At 37.4% G+C, this 22,423-nt stretch overlaps 1 protein-coding gene across 1 annotated transcript; it reads right to left on the minus strand.

Moving 5' to 3' along the window:
• Window positions 1–1,657: 1,657 nt before the first annotated feature.
• On the minus strand, window positions 1,658–5,420 carry LOC113323846 (eukaryotic initiation factor 4A-3). Its single transcript, XM_026572191.1, has 7 exons — window positions 5,069–5,420; window positions 3,993–4,314; window positions 3,802–3,909; window positions 3,569–3,688; window positions 2,594–2,761; window positions 2,192–2,278; window positions 1,658–2,061 (listed from the first exon to the last, which is right to left on the minus strand). Exons 1-7 carry the CDS (start codon window positions 5,380–5,382, stop codon window positions 1,948–1,950), a joined length of 1,233 nt encoding a protein of 410 aa, XP_026427976.1. The 5' UTR covers window positions 5,383–5,420; the 3' UTR covers window positions 1,658–1,947.
• Window positions 5,421–22,423: the final 17,003 nt, after the last annotated feature.

Raw genomic sequence — 22,423 nt, forward strand, 5'->3', positions numbered from 1 at the left:
TCGGTCAATTTCTCTCGGACTCCGTCGGCTTATCATGTGCTCAATCATTTTAGCCGTCGGCTCGTTTCTGATAAGAGAAAGAATTATTTTAAAGTTGTGAGAGTCCTTAGTGTTTCTATGCATTCCGATTAATGTTCCATCGATGATATTGACCTTATCCAGTACTTTACAATTCCTCATTTGCATGTTGCATTAACATTACTAGACCTTCTAATGGAAGTGCACCTTGTAAAAATTTTAAAATTAAAATTAAACAATTCAATATCAAACATCAAACACTGAACTGGTGATCGCTTCCCTTTCGTATTATTAGAACCATTCACTTCCCCTTTCTGAATTGGTGATCGCTATAACTTACTTGCTGAGACAGGTTTTTACCAGCCAAACATATTTTGAATTGCTGATGCATGGTAGCTTGAAATAAATAGCTACTAACCACCATTCCACTCGCTATGTAGTAATGGGAAAAATGATGGAGCAACCCAATAATTTAGTTAGTAGCTATGATATAATGGGAACAGGTTACCAAAGTTTTTGGTAATTGCAGACATGGTTGCTTAACTGTTGAAGCGACCAAAATTTTGGGCTCTTGCTAAGATTTTTGTCGCTTAATCCATGTTTTCTTGTAGTGCAAGTAGTCAATCCTTACTAATTTGAATACCCTACTTGTTGCATAGAAATGGATAGGCGAAAACCAGTCAGGAAAACGACTTGATCCAGCAGCAAACATAAAAGACGTTGCGGGGCAAAGCAGCAACTATGCATCTTGGAGGGATATGATTTCAACATGCAGGACCAAAGCAGCACATTTGGTGCTAAAATACCGGGTTCATTGTTTTGTCAACACTTAACTGATATGGCTGTGTGAACAGATTTGATTCAGCTGCTTTTGAGTAATAAACAACTGCATGAACATCTGTTAATAATGTCTCTTGGGGAAACCTTTTATTTAACTCAAATATATCAAAATGATGATAATAATATTATCACAAGCGACCTGTACCAACAAGATCTCGAGCTTTCATATCTGGTATATGAATATGATGCTTCTTGCAAAACAATTCAGTTTCCATAAATTTTTCCAGCGATCATCTCTTAATCTCTCAAGACGTGTTTTGGTTGTTGAAACCAAATTCACAGCATTTACGATATCTTGTGATTTCAGTTGGAGGCCTTGACAAACTAATAAGGTTAGAAGCCATCCCATAAAAGATGAACGAATCGACGCTACCAAACTGCAATAACCCGAATAACAGATTTCCATCCACCATATTATGGTTGATCTTTTCTCCATGGAAATTCAACATACCTTCGACACATTGTATCTGGAAATGGCTCATCAGCCGATATATTTTATTATTTTTCTGACACCACGTTATTTCTGCACTCTTGTTACTCATCACTACGTGGAAGACATTACAGGCATCTACCCATCTTATTGACCTCATCACTATGTTGATTGATGTGTTAGAAAGAAAAACACGATGGACAATGGATACCATATTATCGAACAGGGTACTAAAATACATATAAAAAATAACACTTTTCATTTTATCTTATATAGTTTTTCGCACCCTCACCAAACAGGTGCCCCTACTAGCAGCCTTGCAATTTACTGAAGGTCTCAACTACAGATAAAATTAAGTAAAGCTATAAATAAAGGCTTAAGAAATTTACACCTGAAAATAATAGGGGTTAACATTTAGATCAAACAAAAAGTTATACCAACACCGGGTTTGGCCTGTTAATATAAAATCTGATACAGACGAACAACTTAAAACAATCTCATAAACACGTCCCAAAAATCAATCTGTTTCTTTCTTCCCAAGCAGTGGAAATCTGCAAATCATTTGCATTTGCATTTACAGTAGTTGCAGCTATTTTGAAAAAATCAACGAGTAAAAGTTCATTTCAGAACACTTGCTTGGGCATCATCATTCAGACCATTTATATTAGATCAGCCACATTCATCGGCATCTCATCAATTTGAGTACTGTAGTACTGCTCTATGTCTCTGAGAATCTTGATATCATCACTTCGTACAAAGTTTATGGCTACACCCTGCAGGATACAAGCAGAGACGGTATTATATCATATACAAAAATAACAAGAGAGCTCAGTGTCTGAAAATGAGAGCTCAGTGTCTGAAAATGAGAGCCCAGTGTTTGAAAACAAGAGAGAAAGAATTTACCTTGCGCCCGAAACGACCAGATCGACCAATCCGATGAATGTAAAGTTCACGGTTGTTTGGAAGGTCATAATTAATAACCAAGGACACCTATAAAGCACAAGTGGTAGGAATTAGGAGGAGAATTACTGCAAAAAACAATTGGTTGATGAAAACATCCATATAATTTCATTTTTGTTCTATTCATAAAAGGTTCAAAAGTTTAAATCAAATAAAGCAATTGAAATGTGAGTAAGTACCAATCCCTCAGCTTAGCTATTCTGGTTTCTATGTCTAACTGTCTAACCAACAATCACCTAAAAGTTTTAAATCTCTAAACTATTTGACAGAGAGATAAGTGGGATTAAACGAATGGCTGATATGGTGCGCAATCAGATTTAGAGGAACCAGACTGAAAAAACTTACCTGTTGAACATCAATCCCACGAGCCCATACATCTGTTGTTATCAGAACACGGGTGGCCCCTTCTCTGAACTCTTTCATGATTGCATCTCGCTCCCTCTGAGGCATGTCTCCATGCATTGAAGAGACTGTGAAGTTATAGCTTCGCATCTTCTCAGTTAACCAATCAACCTGCTCATGGCAATCTGAAATTAGTATATGATAACTGTTTGTTTGGCATCATCATAAACTCCACAGTAAGGAAGCATCTAACATGACATTAACTTGTAGACTTCAAGATCTTTGTCACCCATCATGTGATATGTACTTCTAGAGGCACGTGCGTTGCACATGTTACTTGAGGTGAACATCTTCCATATAAGTACTACTTAATATATGTGGGAATATTTAAGTAAAAAAGCCTCCTAAACACCACTTTGCTTCATATATGGTAGAGACAGAGATGTGTGTTAATCTTGTGGTGTGAGAGTCGGTATAACCTCATAATCTATTGAATGAGAGATAATCAAAACCAAGAAAAAATTTTGGTTCCTTTTATCTGTTGTTATCTCTCTATTCTCTCTGTTTCTCTAATCCCTACCATGTAAAAAGCAAAGAGGTGTTTTTGCCTCTTTTACTAAAATTTACTAAAATATCCCCACATACAGAATGAAGTGAATATAATTTGAGGCCAAATTCGTTAAATCTGTATACTTAAAACACTAAAACATACATTCAACTCCAAATAACATGTGCAGCGCATGTGCCCTCTACTAGTCTTAGTAGAATAATCATTGCACGGGACAAGGTAACTGAAACAAATACGATCATCTGACACGAAATAGTAGGGTAAATAGGTATTTCGGTATCTACTATTGACCATTTCCCTAAGGAATTGCTTACAACCTAGATATAACTACAGTTGGCAGGCAGTAGATCAGAGTCAGTGTAATTCACACACTACATAAACATACACCAGAAAAGACAGACAGACGTTACCTTCCTCTTTGTGTTACAGAAAATAACAGCTTGAGTGATCGTCAGAGTATCATAAAGATCGCACAAAGTATCGAACTTCCATTCTTCCTTCTCAACAGCAACAAAAAATTGTTTGATACCCTGACATGGCACACAAAAAGTTTCACCGATTAGTTACCAAATAATTAACACACCGATATTATATCCGAGACATGTAACAGAAGCCAAACTAAGACAAGTTATAGACTGCATACCTCCAGTGTCAGTTCATCACGTTTTACAAGGATTCTCACAGGATCTGTCATGAACTTGTTAGTGATCTCCAGTATTTCGTGAGGAAGTGTTGCCGAAATCAAACAAACCTATACAAATATAATGAAACCTTTTAACTATGGAGTGTACAAAATAAAGAAGGAAAAAAAAGCTACAGTGAAATCCTTTGTACCTGAAGTTCTGGTGGAAGATATCGGTAAACGTCATAGATTTGATCTTTAAAACCTCTGCTCAACATCTCATCAGATTCATCAAGTATTAATAATTTGATAGCTCGAGTACGTAACGATCTTCTCTTGATCATATCACAAACTCTCCCTGGTGTACCAGACACAATATGAACTCCACTTTCTAATTTCCTTATGTCTTCACCTACACTTTGACCTCCAATACAAGCATGAGCTTGAATTTTCATATGATCACCAATGGCTCTTATAACTTTCTCAGTTTGTGTTGCTAATTCTCTTGTTGGCGACAAAATCAACGCTTGAACCCTAAACACAAAATCAACATTCAAAGTTAATGGGATAATCCAAAAAAAGTGACCTCAAAACAAAACCAAATTCAAACTTTTAAGGCATTAATCAAAAGAGACCTAAAAAGATGAAATTCGTCAACCACCAGCACCTCCACCCACTAGATCCACAACCAGAATCTAGACTGGGCTGCCTTGGTGGTTCTGGTTAGTGGATGGTACTTATGGTGGTGCTGGCAATTCAGGAGGTGGTTTTATTAAGACTGGACCTTCTGGTACTTTTAGAAGTTGTGTCAGATGGTGGTGATCCTGGAGGTGGTTCTGTCGAATGGGTGCCCGTTCTGGTGGGTGGTGTTATTGGTGCTGAATCTTCTATAATTTTTTGGTGGTTTTATTAGATGATGGTGGTTCTGGTGGTGGTTTTGTAGAATGGTGGCGGTTCTGGTGGATGTTCGGGGGTGGTTTAGTTGAAGAGCTGGTGGTTATGGGGGGTGGTTTAGTTGAAGAGCTGGTGGTTATGGGGGGTGGTTTAATGGAAGGGGTGGTGGTTCTGGCAGCGGTTGTAAAATTCTGGTAGTTATTGCTGGTGTCGGTCTACTGAAACATCTAATTTCCACTTTTAACTTCAAAATAAACCCTAAAAATCATACTTTATAACTCAATTGTCTAATCATTCCCAGAAATCAAAACAACCGTAAAACAAACCAAAACCCCAAACTTAATTACAAAAATTAAACAAAAAAAAATTAGGGTTACAGTTTCAGAAAACTTACTCATGATTAGAAGTATCGACGATTTGACAAACAGTAAGAGCAATCATAGAAGTCTTTCCAGTACCAGATTGAGCTTGAGCAATCACATCTCTACCTTGAATAATAGGCATAACAGCTCTCTGTTGAATAGCAGATGGTTTTTCAAATCCGTATTCGTAAATCCCACGGAGTAAATCATTCTTAATACCCATTTCATCGAAGGTGCTAACTGGTTGTACTCCATCACTTGTTTCAAACACTAATTTGTCATCATCTATTCCTCCTCCAGCGTTGTTCCTTCTAGGGTTTCTAGGTGCTTCTGATGTCGTTGCCATGGCTCTGCAAATAGAGAGAGAAAGAACGAAGAAGAAAGATTTTCTAGGGCACCGATTTTGGGGATTGAGATTTTCTTATATAGCCCGATTTTTGGGTCGAGTCAGATTAGTCAGCCGAGTCATTTTCGAGTCAGATGTGTCTGATGACCGACTCAAGGTTCAAGAAACTGACACGGCTGCTAATGAGGGGTGGAGGTACCAATGTATTGGGGAGGGTACCAAAATCCGTATAAAACAAAACAGAAAATCCACTATTTTATATTGGTTTTGGTACCGTCACCAATAATCTGGCATCCATTAGCGATATTAGAAACTGACTTGTGAACATCTGATTCATTATATATCGGATTCTTAAGAGACTGTTATTTTAAAATTATGTTAAAATTATAAAATTCTCTGTTATTTTAAAATTATGGATTTGGTTTTTTAAGAGACTCTGAGAGACTTTTTAGTGGAAATAAGCTTGAGAGAAGCCTCTCCAAAATAGGTGATATTTTGAAAGACTTCTATATTTAGAATTTTTTATTTTTCCAAAAAATATGTAAATAAAAAATATGAAAAGTTATTAAAAAATAAAAAATGATAGCACATAACAAAGAAAAGTAAATGACATATTTCCGTGTGCCTTAACTATTCAAATAATTATTATAGTTGAATTTTCAATAAAAAATTTGATACTACCATATTAATTAGTAAAAATGAATTCATTTTAATCTTTTGATTAATTAAATATATTTTTTATTTGATTAGTGTTTTTTTGTATATAGTAGTAAGGTGAAAACTCTCCGGAAATCAATGAGATCAGTCTTTACAAATCTCTTGTTAATGCCACTGAGAGTTTCTCAATGTTTATTAATTTGTAAAGACTTTCTCACACAACAAGTTTCTCAAAATCTCCAAAAATCTTAATTGATTATCTCCTGCGAGATAAATTTGGCTTTTAATTATAGTTTTTTTTTTCAAACCTGACATTAGGTAAGGAACAAAATCTAGTTGGGCGAGATAAATTGACATCCTAAGTTGGACGCAAGTGATAAGTGCGCGTACTTTCACTCATATACAGATTATAAAAGTGTTTGAACTTTAGGAGAACATTCAAACTGTGTTTGAGTCTGGAATCAGTTACAATCTCCGGCGAACGAAAGCCAAATTTTCTCACCATATTTGGCTTCACTTTATAACTTTTTAAATGAGAAAAATATGGTTTAGTCCAAAGAGCATTTGATGAGTGCCAAATATTGTATTTATCTATCCCTTTTTGTTGGCATTTAACTCATCTTTTATGCATTAATTCTACATTTTATCCCATATTCTGTATTTTCATTGTTTTCAAGAATAAATATTTTTATTAATTAATTTTGCATTTTTAGGTAATAAATAAAGTTTGGATGAATCGCGGAGCGAAAAGAGCAGAAAAGTAGTGAAAAGCCGGGAGAAATCACGCAAGGAAGCCGCGAAGAATGGTGCGCACAACCTCATTTTCTATAACCAAAACCGCCTCCATCTTCAGCCGTCGGATTGGATCCATCTCATCATCCGATGGTCGCTCCTTCATCGCGCATCAAAATCTGAAGCTCCTGCAAAACACCATAGTGCCTAAATTCTAAGCCTTCAGATTAGATCATATTTAGATCCTACGGTCGCTTCTCTGCCTGTTCATCAAATATCGATACTTCCGGTTAACACTACAACACCTAACCTCGATCTTCACCGTTGATTTTGTTGTATCAAAGCATCCGACGGTCGCTACCAGACTCTTCAGGGATCACCGTCCGATTCACCTACCAGCTTCGCATCCAGTGACTCAGATTCGCCAACATCGAAATTTGATATTCCGCCTCACACACTAGCAACCTATACCTATACCCTAAACTCGACCCATTCTTCTCCTCTTTCTTTCTTCTTCTTCCCCACTCCTCTGCAGAAACCACCGTACACCACCACCTTCTCCACCTCTGTCACCACCTGCTCCGCCACCAACTCTCTGTCACCACGTCCATCAAAGTAACCAATACCATCAGTTTCCCTTCTCCTTAGCCACCTATTTTCTCAATTTCTGCACGTTCTCTATCAGAAACCCTAGCGTGCAAAATTGGTAAATTAGGTCGAAAGTGAGGAGCAATTGAAGACATGGAGAGGTAGAGGAGGACAAATAGAAGGATGGGTCGACGTGATGGAGCTGTTATTTCAAGGAATTAGGTGAGTTTCACCAAACCCTAGTTCTACTGTTTTGGGGGAAAATTGGGGGAAAACCCTAAATGTGTCTGTGGGTATAAATTGGGACTGTGGGTGTGTGTGAGAGGGTATGCTTGGAATAGCCAGCATCCAGGACTTTCATGTCCTGTTAATGTTTTAAATTTCAGTTCAGTTTCATGTTCATGTCTACTATGTTCTGTTGATGTTACTGTTAATCCTTTTGCTTCCTGTTAGTGTTAGTTTATCATGTTAGGTTAAATTAATTCCTGTTAGTGTTTCTGTTAATATGTTCATTGTTAATTTTAGTTGGTTATGTTAATGTTAAATGTTGTAATGCTCCTGTTGATGTTTGTTAATGTTCACTGTTATGTTTAAACTGCTGTCACAATTGATGGAATGCTAGGCTAGATATCTGTGAAGCATTGATGTGATTGTGCAATGGAAGAAATCAGTGCTCATAGCAAGCTGATTTTCTTGCCATTCCTTGTGTATGCTTAGGTTGCAGTGTTGATTGAGCATTGGGAGAAACTAGTGCTCATAGCAAGCTAGTTCTCTTCCCATTCTATAGGAATGCATGTATTCTTGCCTTAGTATTGCTTCATTTTAGTTTTTCCACAACCCTGCCCTTGGCCTTAGGCCTTGGATCATCTTGCACTGTTTTATGCTTGTAGTTGCTGTGTTCTTTCCCTTTGCTGTTTTGCATTGCTCTCTGCTTGTTTAGTCCTTGTCCTGTAATTGTTCTTCATTGTCATTTGCTTGCTGATCTGTTGTTCCCTACCTTGCTTCTCCACTGCTTGTGCAGCTGTGTACAGTTGCAGTCTTCTTTTTTGCACTGCTGCATTGCATTCCCTGCTGTGCAGCACTTGTGCTGCTACTTCTTCTGCTGTTGTTTCCTTCCCCTGCAGCTGCTGCTGCTGCCCTTCTGCTGTGCAGTCTTGCTACTGCTGCTGCCTTCCAAATCTAGCTGAGCCCAATCCAGTTTTTTGAAACCAAAGGTTCAAAGCCCAAGGCCCAGTGCAATTCCAAAACAAAAGCCCAAGGTTTAGTTCACTGAGGCCCATTTCATTAAGGCTCAAAGCCCAGTTTAGGTTAAGTTTAAAAGCCCAATCCAATCAACTGTGGGCTTAATCAAAAGCCTAAGTTTAAGGCCAAAGCCCATTCACACTTCAAAGACCAACTGAGCCCAAGCTCAGTTCATTTTATTGTGAACAAACCCATTAGTACTCAAAGCCCAAGCTAAGCCAAAAGGCTTCTTAGCCCAATAGCAACTAGAACCCAAAATAGCTAAACACTCCAAAACACACCCGATCTCTGTGGATCGACCCGTACTTGCACGAGCTACAACCGACGACCGTGCACTTGCGGTATTACTGTAGGCCCGCGTTTTATTACGCTTAATTTTACATATCCCAAAGCCTACCAAGTTTTTGGCGCCGCTGGGGATAATTTTTAGGACCTTTTAGAGGCCTACCAAGTTTTTGGCGCGGCCGGGGATTGGTGCTGTGTTTTATCTGTGTTTTTCTTGTTGTTTTATTAGCTACTTTTGCATTTCACTGCATAGCATTTGCATCTGCATCTGCTTCACTTCATTTGCTGTTGGACCTGCTGTTCTGAACCTGTTTTTCCTCTGCTGGGACGCCACCAAGGAAAAGAACCAAAGCCCAACTGGGTTTTTGCAACAATATCAGAGCAGCTGGGCTGTGCTTAAAAGGTAACCCATTTAAGAGAACCCGAATTGTGGGCTTCCAATTTTTTAATTGTGGGCTTGTAATATTAAAGCCAATTTTGGGCTTCTCTTATTTTCTGTTGGGTTTGTAATAATTTTTGTGGGCTTGTTTGTTTAATTTGTGGGCTTGTTTAAATTCTTTCATTGGACTTGTATTTTGGACTCTGGGTTTAAACCCAGCTGAGCTTGTAACCGATTGTGGGCTTGTTTCCACTCAAGAGTGGACCTCGAAACCAAAGTTTTAAAACAAACGTCGGGCCTTAACCAACTGGCCCAAATTAAACTTTCAAAATTAAAACTTAGTGTTTCGTGGGCTGCAGCCTTCCTTCCATTCCATTAGAGGACAAACAGTGGGCTTGCTCCCATTCAAAAAAAAATTTATTTTCTTTAAAAAAAAAAAAAAAAAAAAATTATTTTCTTCATTTTATTTTCTTTATTAAAAAAAAAAAATTTTGCTCCCAATTTTTAAAACCAAATTTCTACTTTGCTCCCATTTTTAAACCAAATTTTCTTTTTCGTTTTCCCATCAAAACCAAAATTTGTCTTTTTCCCAACAAAACCAAATTTTTTCCAAAAAGTCCAATCCCATTAAAAAAAAAAAAAAAAAAAAACCAAATTTTCTTGTAGATAATGTGTTAGTAAAATTTCCTTTTGTATATATTTTCTGCTCATCCAATATGATCTCGGCTGAAATATGTTGGATTTTTGCCTGAATAACGGAGTTTTAATTCTGCTTTCGCCGAAATCGGGTATTCTCTCTCCTTTTACTCTACTCAGCATGTCCCTTTCCATATGTTGCATTTTAATTCTTTCCATATTTTGAAACATTGAGGACAATGTTTAGTTTAGGTTTGGGGGTATAGAGTAGATACCATGATAATTTGCCATAATTGAAAACGAACTCCTTCTTCTTTTTGAAAAAATTGAAAAATTCCAAAAAAAAAAAAAAATTAAAAAAAAATTGAAAAAAATCATAAAAATGGAGCTCATTTACCTTGAAATGTTGACTCTTGTGCAAATATGTATTATTAGGAGTCTTAGTCTAGATATTTAGGCACCCTGATTCTAGCACAATTCACATAGTGATAAGAAATTTGCACGCGCACGATCTACCAATACATGTATGGCCTCGATCTTCAAGGTGTTTGATAGGAAGTTACGATTGCCAATCACTTTAGAATACTGAACGAAACTTGACTAGCTTGTTCTTTGGTTGGTTGGGATAGAAGGTGGAGGTTACATTAAGAAAGACAACCATCGAATTTAACTGGGTGCATCAAAAAGGGCTACCTCTTGCAAAGTGTCATGTAATTTTGTTTCCTTTTGTATATGTATCAAAAGTGTTTCCTTGTTCTAAAAAAAAAAAAAAAAAAAAAAAAAAAAAAAAAAAAAAAACGATGTATATATTCAGAAAAAAAAAAAAGAGAAAAAAATATCAGAAAAATACACAAAAAAATCAAGTATTTATCAATTCCATCATCTCTTGTTCCAAAAATAAAAAGAGAGTAGTCAATGTAAATAAGAGTCATGTAAATAGTCATTTTGTTGTTTTTGTAATAAGCAAGGAGGGTGTATGCCATTGATGTACAACGCGAGTAATTGTGAAATACCTCCAACTCATTCACAATTCTCGTAAAGTCCGGACAGCTAGCTAGATTTCGACCTCAGTTCTTAGCCTGAGAAACTATCTCTTGGTGATTAGTAGTCATAACTTCAGATCTTTCTTTACACATGTGTAGATACACTTTACACTCTTATCACATGTTTTTTTGTTATCAGTGCTAGGATTGTGCCTTCGATAGCTAGATTGACATCTCCATTTTGCTGTGAGCTTAAACTGTTTTGCACATGTCACATTTGATGGAATCTGAGCTTATATTTTGACCTAGAACTTTGTAGGTACGTTCTAAGCAAACCTTCACGAGACTTCACTCGTCCACTAGGGACACTTAGTGGTTTAAAAGGCTTAGTGCATACGCTAAATGCATTCGAGAGACCAGCGACAGTGGTATAGTTAGGATTTCCTTAGTTTTGTTTTACTTGAGGACAAGTAAAATTCAGGTTTGGGGGTATTTGATGAGTGCCAAATATTGTATTTATCCCTTTTTGTTGGCATTTAACTCATCTTTTATGCATTAATTCTACATTTTATCCCATATTCTGTATTTTCATTGTTTTCAAGAATAAATATTTTTATTAATTAATTTTGCATTTTTAGGTAATAAATAAAGTTGGATGAATCGCGGAGCGAAAAGAGCAGAGAAAAGTAGTGAAAAGCCGGGAGAAATCACGCAAGGAAGCCGCGAAGAATGGTGCGCACAACCTCATTTTCTATAACCAAAACCGCCTCCATCTTCAGCCGTCGGATTGGATCCATCTCATCATCCGATGGTCGCTCCTTCATCGCGCATCAAAATCTGAAGCTCCTGCAAAACACCATAGTGCCTAAATTCCAAGCCTTCAGATTAGATCATATTTAGATCCTACGGTCGCTTCTCTGCCTGTTCATCAAATATCGATACTTCCGGTTAACACTACAACACCTAACCTCGATCTTCACCGTTGATTTTGTTGTATCAAAGCATCCGACGGTCGCTACCAGACTCTTCAGGGATCACCGTCCGATTCACCTACCAGCTTCACATCCAGTGACTCAGCTTCGCATCCAGTGACTCAGATTCGCCAACATCGAAATTTGATATCCGCCTCACACACTAGCAACCTATACCCTAAACTCGACCCACCTCTTTCTTTCTTCTTCTTCCCCACTCCTCTGCAGAAACCACCGTACACCACCACCTTCTCCACCTCTGTCACCACCTGCTCCGCCACCAACTCTCTGTCACCACGTCCATCAAAGTAACCAATACCATCAGTTTCCCTTCTCCTTAGCCACCTATTTTCTCAATTTCTGCACGTTCTCTATCAGAAACCCTAGCGTGCAAAATTGGTAAATTAGGTCGAAAGTGAGGAGCAATTGAAGACATGGAGAGGTAGAGGAGGACAAATAGAAGGATGGGTCGACGTGATGGAGCTGTTATTTCAAGGAATTAGGTGAGTTTCACCAAACCCTAGTTCTACTGTTTTGGGGGAAAATTGGGGGAAAACCCTAAATGTGTCTGTGGGTATAAATTGGGACTGTGGGTGTGTGTGAGAGGGTATGCTTGGAATAGCCAGCATCCAGGACTTTCATGTCCTGTTAATGTTTTAAATTTCAGTTCAGTTTCATGTTCATGTCTACTATGTTCTGTTGATGTTACTGTTAATCCTTTTGCTTCCTGTTAGTGTTAGTTTATCATGTTAGGTTAAATTAATTCCTGTTAGTGTTTCTGTTAATGTGTTCATTGTTAATTTCAGTTGGTTATGTTAATGTTAAATGTTGTAATGCTCCTGTTGATGTTTGTTAATGTTCACTGTCATGTTTAAACTGCTGTCACAATTGATGGAATGCTAGGCTAGATATCTGTGAAGCATTGATGTGATTGTGCAATGGAAGAAATCAGTGCTCATAGCAAGCTGATTTTCTTGCCATTCCTTGTGTATGCTTAGGTTGCAGTGTTGATTGAGCATTGGGAGAAACTAGTGCTCATAGCAAGCTAGTTCTCTTCCCATTCTATAGGAATGCCTGTTTGTTGCTGCTAGTATTGCTTCATTTTAGTTTTTCCACAACCCTGCCCTTGGCCTTAGGCCTTGGATCATCTTGCACTGTTTTATGCTTGTAGTTGCTGTGTTCTTTCCCTTTGCTGTTTTCCATTGCTCTCTGCTTGTTTAGTCCTTGTCCTGTAATTGTTCTTCATTGTCATCTTTGCTTGCTGTTATCTTGTTGTTTCCCTACCTTGCTTCTCCACTGCTTGTGCAGCTGTGTACAGTGCTGCAGTCTTCTTTTTTTGCACTGCTGCATTGCATTCCCTGCTGTGCAGCACTTGTGCTGCTGCTACTTCTTCAGCTGTTTGTTTTCCTTCCCCTGCAGCTGCTGCTGCTGCCCTTCTGCTGTGCAGTCTTGCTACTGCTGCTGCCTCTTCCAAAGCTAGCTGAGCCCAATCCAGTTTTTTGAAACCAAAGGTTCAAAGCCCAAGGCCCAGTGCAATTCCAAAACAAAAGCCCAAGGTTTAGTTCACTGAGGCCCATTTCATTAAGGCTCAAAGCCCAGTTTAGGTTAAGTTTAAAAGCCCAATCCAATCAACTGTGGGCTTAATCAAAAGCCTAAGTTTAAGGCCAAAGCCCATTCACACTTCAAAGACCAACTGAGCCCAAGCTCAGTTCATTTTATTGTGAACAAACCCATTAGTACTCAAAGCCCAAGCTAAGCCAAAAGGCTTCTTAGCCCAATAGCAACTAGAACCCAAAATAGCTAAACACTCCAAAACACACCCGATCTCTGTGGATCGACCCGTACTTGCACGAGCTACAACCGACGACCGTGCACTTGCGGTATTACTGTAGGCCCGCGTTTTATTACGCTTAATTTTACATATCCCAAAGCCTACCAAGTTTTTGGCGCCGCTGCCGGGGATAATTTTTAGGACCTTTTAGAGGCCTACCAAGTTTTTGGCGCCGCTGCCGGGGATTGGTGCTGTGTTTTATCTGTGTTTTTCTTGTTGTTTTATTAGCTACTTTTGCATTTCACTGCATAGCATTTGCATCTGCATCTGCTTCACTTCATTTGCTGTTGGACCTGCTGTTCTGAACCTGTTTTTCCTCTGCTGGGACGCCACCAAGGAAAAGAACCAAAGCCCAACTGGGTTTTTGCAACAATATCAGAGCAGCTGGGCTGTGCTTAAAAGGTAACCCATTTAAGAGAACCCGAATTGTGGGCTTCCAATTTTTTAATTGTGGGCTTGTAATATTAAAGCCAATTTTGGGCTTCTCTTATTTTCTGTTGGGTTTGTAATAATTTTTGTGGGCTTGTTTGTTTAATTTGTGGGCTTGTTTAAATTCTTTCATTGGACTTGTATTTTGGACTCTGGGTTTAAACCCAGCTGAGCTTGTAACCGATTGTGGGCTTGTTTCCACTCAAGAGTGGACCTCGAAACCAAAGTTTTAAAACAAACGTCGGGCCTTAACCAACTGGCCCAAATTAAACTTTCAAAATTAAAACTTAGTGTTTCGTGGGCTGCAGCCTTCCTTCCATTCCATTAGAGGACAAACAGTGGGCTTGCTCCCATTCAAAAACCAAAATTTATTTTCTTTAAAAAAAAAAAAAAAAAAAATTATTTTCTTCATTTTATTTTCTTTATTAAAAAAAAAAAATTCTTTTGCTCCCAATTTTTAAAACCAAATTTCTACTTTGCTCCCATTTTTAAACCAAATTTTCTTTTTCGTTTTCCCATCAAAACCAAAATTTGTCTTTTTCCCAACAAAACCAAATTTTTTCCAAAAAGTCCAATCCCATTAAAAAAAAAAAAAAAAAAAAACCAAATTTTCTTGTAGATAATGTGTTAGTAAAATTTCCTTTTGTATATATTTTCTGCTCATCCAATATGATCTCGGCTGAAATATGTTGGATTTTTGCCCTGAATAACGGAGTTTTAATTCTGCTTTCGCCGAAATCGGGTATTCTCTCTCCTTTTACTCTACTCAGCATGTCCCTTTCCATATGTTGCATTTTAATTCTTTCCATATTTTGAAACATTGAGGACAATGTTTAGTTTAGGTTTGGGGGTATAGAGTAGATACCATGATAATTTGCCATAATTGAAAACGAACTCCTTCTTCTTTTTGAAAAAATGAAAAATTCAAAAAAAAAAAAAAAATTAAAAAAATTGAAAAAATCATAAAAATGGAGCTCATTTACCTTGAAATGTTGACTCTTGTGCAAATATGTATTATTAGGAGTCTTAGTCTAGATATTTAGGCACCCTGATTCTAGCACAATTCACATAGTGATAAGAAATTTGCACGCGCACGATCTACCAATACATGTATGGCCTCGATCTTCAAGGTGTTTGATAGGAAGTTACGATTGCCAATCACTTTAGAATACTGAACGAAACTTGACTAGCTTGTTCTTTGGTTGGTTGGGATAGAAGGTGGAGGTTACATTAAGAAAGACAACCATCGAATTTAACTGGGTGCATCAAAAAGGGCTACCTCTTGCAAAGTGTCATGTAATTTTTGTTTCCTTTTGTATATGTATCAAAAGTGTTTCCTTGTTCAAAAAAAAAAAAAAAAAAAAAAAAAAAAAAAAAACGATGTATATATTCAGAAAAAAAAAAAAAGAGAAAAATATCAGAAAATACAAAAAAAATCAAGTATTTCAATTCCATCATCTCTTGTTCCAAAAATAAAAGAGAGTAGTCAATGTAAATAAGAGTCATGTAAATAGTCATCTTTTGTTGTTTTTTGTAATAAGCAAGGAGGGTGTATGCCATTGATGTACAACGCGAGTAATTGTGAAATACCTCCAACTCATTCACAATTCTCGTAAAGTCCGGACAGCTAGCTAGATTTCGACCTCAGTTCTTAGCCTGAGAAACTATCTCTTGGTGATTAGTAGTCATAACTTCAGATCTTTCTTTACACATGTGTAGATACACTTTACACTCTTATCACATGTCTTTTTTTGTTATCAGTGCTAGGATTGTGCCTTCGATAGCTAGATTGACATCTCCATTTTGTTGTGAGCTTAAACTGTTTTGCACATGTCACATTTGATGGAATATGAGCTTATATTTTGACCTAGAACTTTGTAGGTACGTTCTAAGCAAACCTTCACGAGACTTCAACTCGTCCACTAGGGACACTTAGTGGTTTAAAAGGCTTAGTGCATACGCTAAATGCATTCGAGAGACCAGCGACAGTGGTATAGTTAGGATTTCCTTAGTTTTGTTTTACTTGAGGACAAGTAAAATTCAGGTTTGGGGGTATTTGATGAGTGCCAAATATTGTATTTATCTATCCCTTTTTGTTGGCATTTAACTCATCTTTTATGGATTAATTCTACATTTTATCCCATATTCTGTATTTTCATTGTTTTCAAGAATAAATATTTTTATTAATTAATTTTGCATTTTTAGGTAATAAATAAAGTTTGGATGAATCGCGGAGCGAAAAGAGCAGAAAAGTAGTGAAAAGCCGGGAGAAATCACGCAAGGAAGCCGCGAAGAATGGTGCGCACAACCTCATTTTCTATAACCAAAACCGCCTCCATCTTCAGCCGTCGGATTGGATCCATCTCATCATCCGATGGTCGCTCCTTCATCGCGCATCAAAATCTGAAGCTCCTGCAAAACACCATAGTGCCTAAATTCCAAGCCTTCAGATTAGATCATATTTAGATCCTACGGTCGCTTCTCTGCCTGTTCATCAAATATCGATACTTCCGGTTAACACTACAACACCTAACCTCGATCTTCACCGTTGATTTTGTTGTATCAAAGCATCCGACGGTCGCTACCAGACTCTTCAGGGATCACCGTCCGATTCACCTACCAGCTTCACATCCAGTGACTCAGCTTCGCATCCAGTGACTCAGATTCGCCAACATCGAAATTTGATATTCCGCCTCACACACTAGCAACCTATACCTATACCCTAAACTCGACCCATTCTTCTCCTATTTCTTTCTTCTTCTTCCCCACTCCTCTGCAGAAACCACCGTACACCACCACCTTCTCCACCTCTGTCACCACCTGCTCCGCCACCAACTCTCTGTCACCACGTCCATCAAAGTAACCAATACCATCAGTTTCCCTTCTCCTTAGCCACCTATTTTCTCAATTTCTGCACGTTCTCTATCAGAAACCCTAGCGTGCAAAATTGGTAAATTAGGTCGAAAGTGAGGAGCAATTGAAGACATGGAGAGGTAGAGGAGGACAAATAGAAGGATGGGTCGACGTGATGGAGCTGTTATTTCAAGGAATTAGGTGAGTTTCACCAAACCCTAGTTCTACTGTTTTGGGGGAAAATTGGGGGAAAACCCTAAATGTGTCTGTGGGTATAAATTGGGACTGTGGGTGTGTGTGAGAGGGTATGCTTGGAATAGCCAGCATCCAGGACTTTCATGTCCTGTTAATGTTTTAAATTTCAGTTCAGTTTCATGTTCATGTCTACTATGTTCTGTTGATGTTACTGTTAATCCTTTTGCTTCCTGTTAGTGTTAGTTTATCATGTTAGGTTAAATTAATTCCTGTTAGTGTTTCTGTTAATATGTTCATTGTTAATTTTAGTTGGTTATGTTAATGTTAAATGTTGTAATGCTCCTGTTGATGTTTGTTAATGTTCACTGTTATGTTTAAACTGCTGTCACAATTGATGGAATGCTAGGCTAGATATCTGTGAAGCATTGATGTGATTGTGCAATGGAAGAAATCAGTGCTCATAGCAAGCTGATTTTCTTGCCATTCCTTGTGTATGCTTAGGTTGCAGTGTTGATTGAGCATTGGGAGAAACTAGTGCTCATAGCAAGCTAGTTCTCTTCCCATTCTATAGGAATGCCTGTATTCTTGCCTTAGTATTGCTTCATTTTAGTTTTTCCACAACCCTGCCCTTGGCCTTAGGCCTTGGTTCATCTTGCACTGTTTTATGCTTGTAGTTGCTGTGTTCTTTCCCTTTGCTGTTTTGCATTGCTCTCTGCTTGTTTAGTCCTTGTCCTGTAATTGTTCTTCATTGTCATCTTTGCTTGCTGTTATCTTGTTGTTTCCCTACCTTGCTTCTCCACTGCTTGTGCAGCTGTGTACAGTGCTGCAGTCTTCTTTTTTTGCACTGCTGCATTGCATTCCCTGCTGTGCAGCACTTGTGCTGCTGCTACTTCTTCTGTTGTTGTTTTCCTTCCCCTGCAGCTGCTGCTGCTGCCCTTCTGCTGTGCAGTCTTGCTACTGCTGCTGCCTTCCAAAGCTAGCTGAGCCCAATCCAGTTTTTTGAAACCAAAGGTTCAAAGCCCAAGGCCCAGTGCAATTCCAAAACAAAAGCCCAAGGTTTAGTTCACTGAGGCCCATTTCATTAAGGCTCAAAGCCCAGTTTAGGTTAAGTTTAAAAGCCCAATCCAATCAACTGTGGGCTTAATCAAAAGCCTAAGTTTAAGGCCAAAGCCCATTCACACTTCAAAGACCAACTGAGCCCAAGCTCAGTTCATTTTATTGTGAACAAACCCATTAGTACTCAAAGCCCAAGCTAAGCCAAAAGGCTTCTTAGCCCAATAGCAACTAGAACCCAAAATAGCTAAACACTCCAAAACACACCCGATCTCTGTGGATCGACCCGTACTTGCACGAGTTACAACCGACGACCGTGCACTTGCGGTATTACTGTAGGCCCGCGTTTTATTACGCTTAATTTTACATATCCCAAAGCCCACCAAGTTTTTGGCGCCGCTGCCGGGGACCATTTTGCATTTAAATAGAATATCTTCGGGGCCCTACCAGCATTCCAAAAATACTGTTTAGTCTAGCTCGAGTCAACTAGGTACACATTAGTCCAAATACATGATAAATACACTAATACCCTTATTATTTATAATTTAGTTCAAATATTTGCATTTTAATCCAAATATTTGTATTTTACTCCAAAATAACTCATGACGATGTAAGCAATTTTCAATAATATATAAATAACTAAAAAAGAATTTATCTTTCGAATCGCTCATCCAAAATTCACAAACTTTATATATTCGGAAAGCATTTTTTGAGATCTATATAAAGAGTACCCATATGACTATATAATTTTTACTTTTAAATTTTTTTTGTACACATCAGCAAAAATACAGGAAATCCAACATTCATGATAGCTAGACTGCCACTCTAGTCAGCGCAAACTAACAAAAACATCAACCACGCCATGCTCTTGCTGAATAATGGCAGGATTTGCATAGTAAACCAGTTAACATGCATCGAGGAAAAAAACAATAAAACATAAGAAACCACATCTTGAAGAAAAAAAGTTATAACCTTTCTCCAACAACCACATAAGAAACAAAGCAAAGAAAAAGATGAAAAATAAAAGGTTAGGCAGTTATTAAATTAAAGAGACACAGCGAATTTGGGCATAACATCATATACTTAATATCAGCAAATACGAACCAAAGTTTATGTTCTTGATAAATCATTCACATGATGCAAACCAAATTGAAACAAACTAGAGTTCAATACAACTTCCACATAAAAACCATAATTTTCAAAACATGCATAAAACCAATCATTCACAATCACACACAAACTTATTTTTTTATGGAATTACATAGGTGCACCAATATGTGGACCAATGTAAAACACGAGAAAATACATAGGTGCACTAATGTATACACCCCTGCCAAACATGCACAAAATCGATCACTCATAACCACAGACAAACCTACTTTTTCATGAAAAATACACAGTTGCACCAATATGTACACCACTGCAAAACATGCATAAAGACAATCATTCATAACCACACATAAACCTACTTTTTCTTGGGAATTCCACCAGTACACCAATATGTATAACCCTCCAAAACATGTACGAACCTAATTTTTCAGGTAAGATATCCTACTGCGAAAAATCCTATTATCAGCTGAGATCAACATTAAGGTGGGCATTAAAACGGGAATCAAGTAAACAATTAGACCAAATACCTATCACCATGTTGCAACATCTTGGGTTGCAAACATGGAAGAATGAGATGAGGACCCATCTTTATCACTTTTGACCTATCGACAAAAATGAAAAGCAAGCAATAAAAATAAAAAAACCTATCCACATAGGAATTGTGCTTAAAACAAAATGAAGCTACTGATTGAATCGATTTATCCTATTTTGGTCTTCTTTCTTTCCTCCCCGAAATGCATTTTAATCCAACGATTACAAGCAAACAAGTATATAATAATGCAACAACATATAATATCAACGAACAAGAAAACCTTTATCCAAGTTACCCTACCCCTAGACCAAGAAGGAAATGAGTAATATCTTTCAAACCTGGGAGTTTCAAAATTCATCATGCGGTACAACTATATACACATTAAAATCAACCAACAAGTGTACATTTATGTGCACGTTAACAATAGCAGGAGTAAATTTATCACCATGTGGTACAACTATATACACATTAAAATCAACAGGTGTACATTTATGTACACGTTAACTGCAGGTGTACATTGATGTACACGCTAACAATAACAGGTGTACAACTATGTGCACATTATCAAAAAAAATCAGACTTCTATAGAAGTATCGCTGATGCATCTCTAATAACCAATAAAGGCATCCTATGTTGAATAGAATTCCAAAAGAAGAGCACGGTACAGTGGACCAATTTTTTTTTCAAATGTTCAAAAAAAAATGGAAATAGACCGAGAAATAGGCTTCATCTTATTGGATAAGCCTAACACCTAACATCTATGGTTTCAATATCATAACAAGTCTAATATCAGAGACATCCAGTCATGTACATTGTGTCATTTCAGTTAGTATCATATCAACTGCATGTAATTTACAGACTTAACACAATTTATACAGTTAAGCACCAAACATAAGTTTAAATTAGAGCATCTATACAACAGGGAGGAACATTTATAGAGAAACTATAAAGAAAACTACATAAAACTTTCTTTGCAACTTCAATTGAAACATTTTATACTAGAAAAGTGGTAATTGGAAAATACTTACAGATTTAATTTGCCTCAGTATCTAAATGATGAAGGCACATCACATTGAGCGATAATCCTTATTGTACGCATCTAACCACAAATAAGTTTAGAACAACAAAAAGTTGATGTTCAGAATAGATACAAACAAAAACAATACGTTGCAGAACTATATTCAGCTTCGAAAATAATCAACACGTGCACTATTATGTGCACAGTAACAGCAACATGTGTATAATTATGTACATATATATACCTATATGAATCAACATGTGTACAATTATGTATACCTAAAGAATCAACATGTGTACAATTATGTACACCTAAACAATTCAATGACAAAGGTCACAATTGCACTCACCAATCCTTGTGCAGCAAGAGTCTCTTCTCGGATAATGTGACATCTCCAAAAAAAGTCACCTACAACATATAAGCTCTTAATATAACACCAGAAATAAGCAAACAACAACAAAGCAAAGTAAAAACAGTGAAATACAGACTTGTAATACAAAAATTTAACTTTTTTTTTCCTTTTTAAAAGTGGTATCACTTACATTTATTCATTTGAACCGTCTGACATTCGTTGTGGAAATTTCCATTCACCATCTGAATGAGGAACCTTTGCTACAAGTAATCTTATTATCGCGCAATTCAACTGACCAATATCAGTTTCTTAAGGAAATATCTAACAAGTCAGATTTATGTAGCCAATATCTAACAATTCTCCACCTTGACAAGATTTCTAAGACAACTTCAATTTCACTATTCTCTTATTTCTCCACCTTGGCATGAAAACTCGATATTCACCTTCCACGCCTTCATACTCTACTTCCTTCAATCACCCTAAGGTGCCAATCATCCGTAGATGCTTCAATTCCACTAAAAGGCTTCAATACTTCACTCACCCGTAGGTGTCAACCATCCGAAGATGTTTCACTTCCATAAAAGGACTTCATTTATCCAATCATCTAATGATTCTTTCATACTTCAATCATCCTAAGATGTTGCACTGTACAACTTTCAAAATCCTTGTGTAAGGCTCAAATTTGTCTACTGACACCAACACACATATGGTGTTTCAAATCCCTTTTAAGGATGTAATGTGCTTCACAAATTCAATCCCATAACAGGGCCGTAACTGTATCTAAAGACACCAATACACCAAAAACGGTGTAGCAAACTCAAAAGACATGATTAAGTCCAGGAAATCCTTACCCGAATTCCACCACTTGTTTTGCTACTTTCTCAGCAAATCCAATTATCTATGAATTGTTTGTAAAATCACAGTTCCAGGGAATTAAGGGGCTGAATCACGGGTTTGATTATGATCGCAATTTGGACACTTACAAGCTGGTAGGAATCGTCCTGTTTAGAGAAACTAGTAGTTTTGATATTCAAGTCTACACACTAGGATCAGATTCTTGGAACATTACTCGACAATCAAAACGTCCATACGGCGAATAACACTAATTATGGTTTGTAGCTTTTCACTGTTTAGGATACAAAGCCAATAGAGAAACCAAATATGGAATTATAGTGTCATTTGATATTAGCACTGA

This window comes from Papaver somniferum, chromosome 1, assembly GCF_003573695.1.
Source record: "Papaver somniferum cultivar HN1 chromosome 1, ASM357369v1, whole genome shotgun sequence".
Lineage (NCBI taxonomy): Eukaryota > Viridiplantae > Streptophyta > Magnoliopsida > Ranunculales > Papaveraceae > Papaver > Papaver somniferum.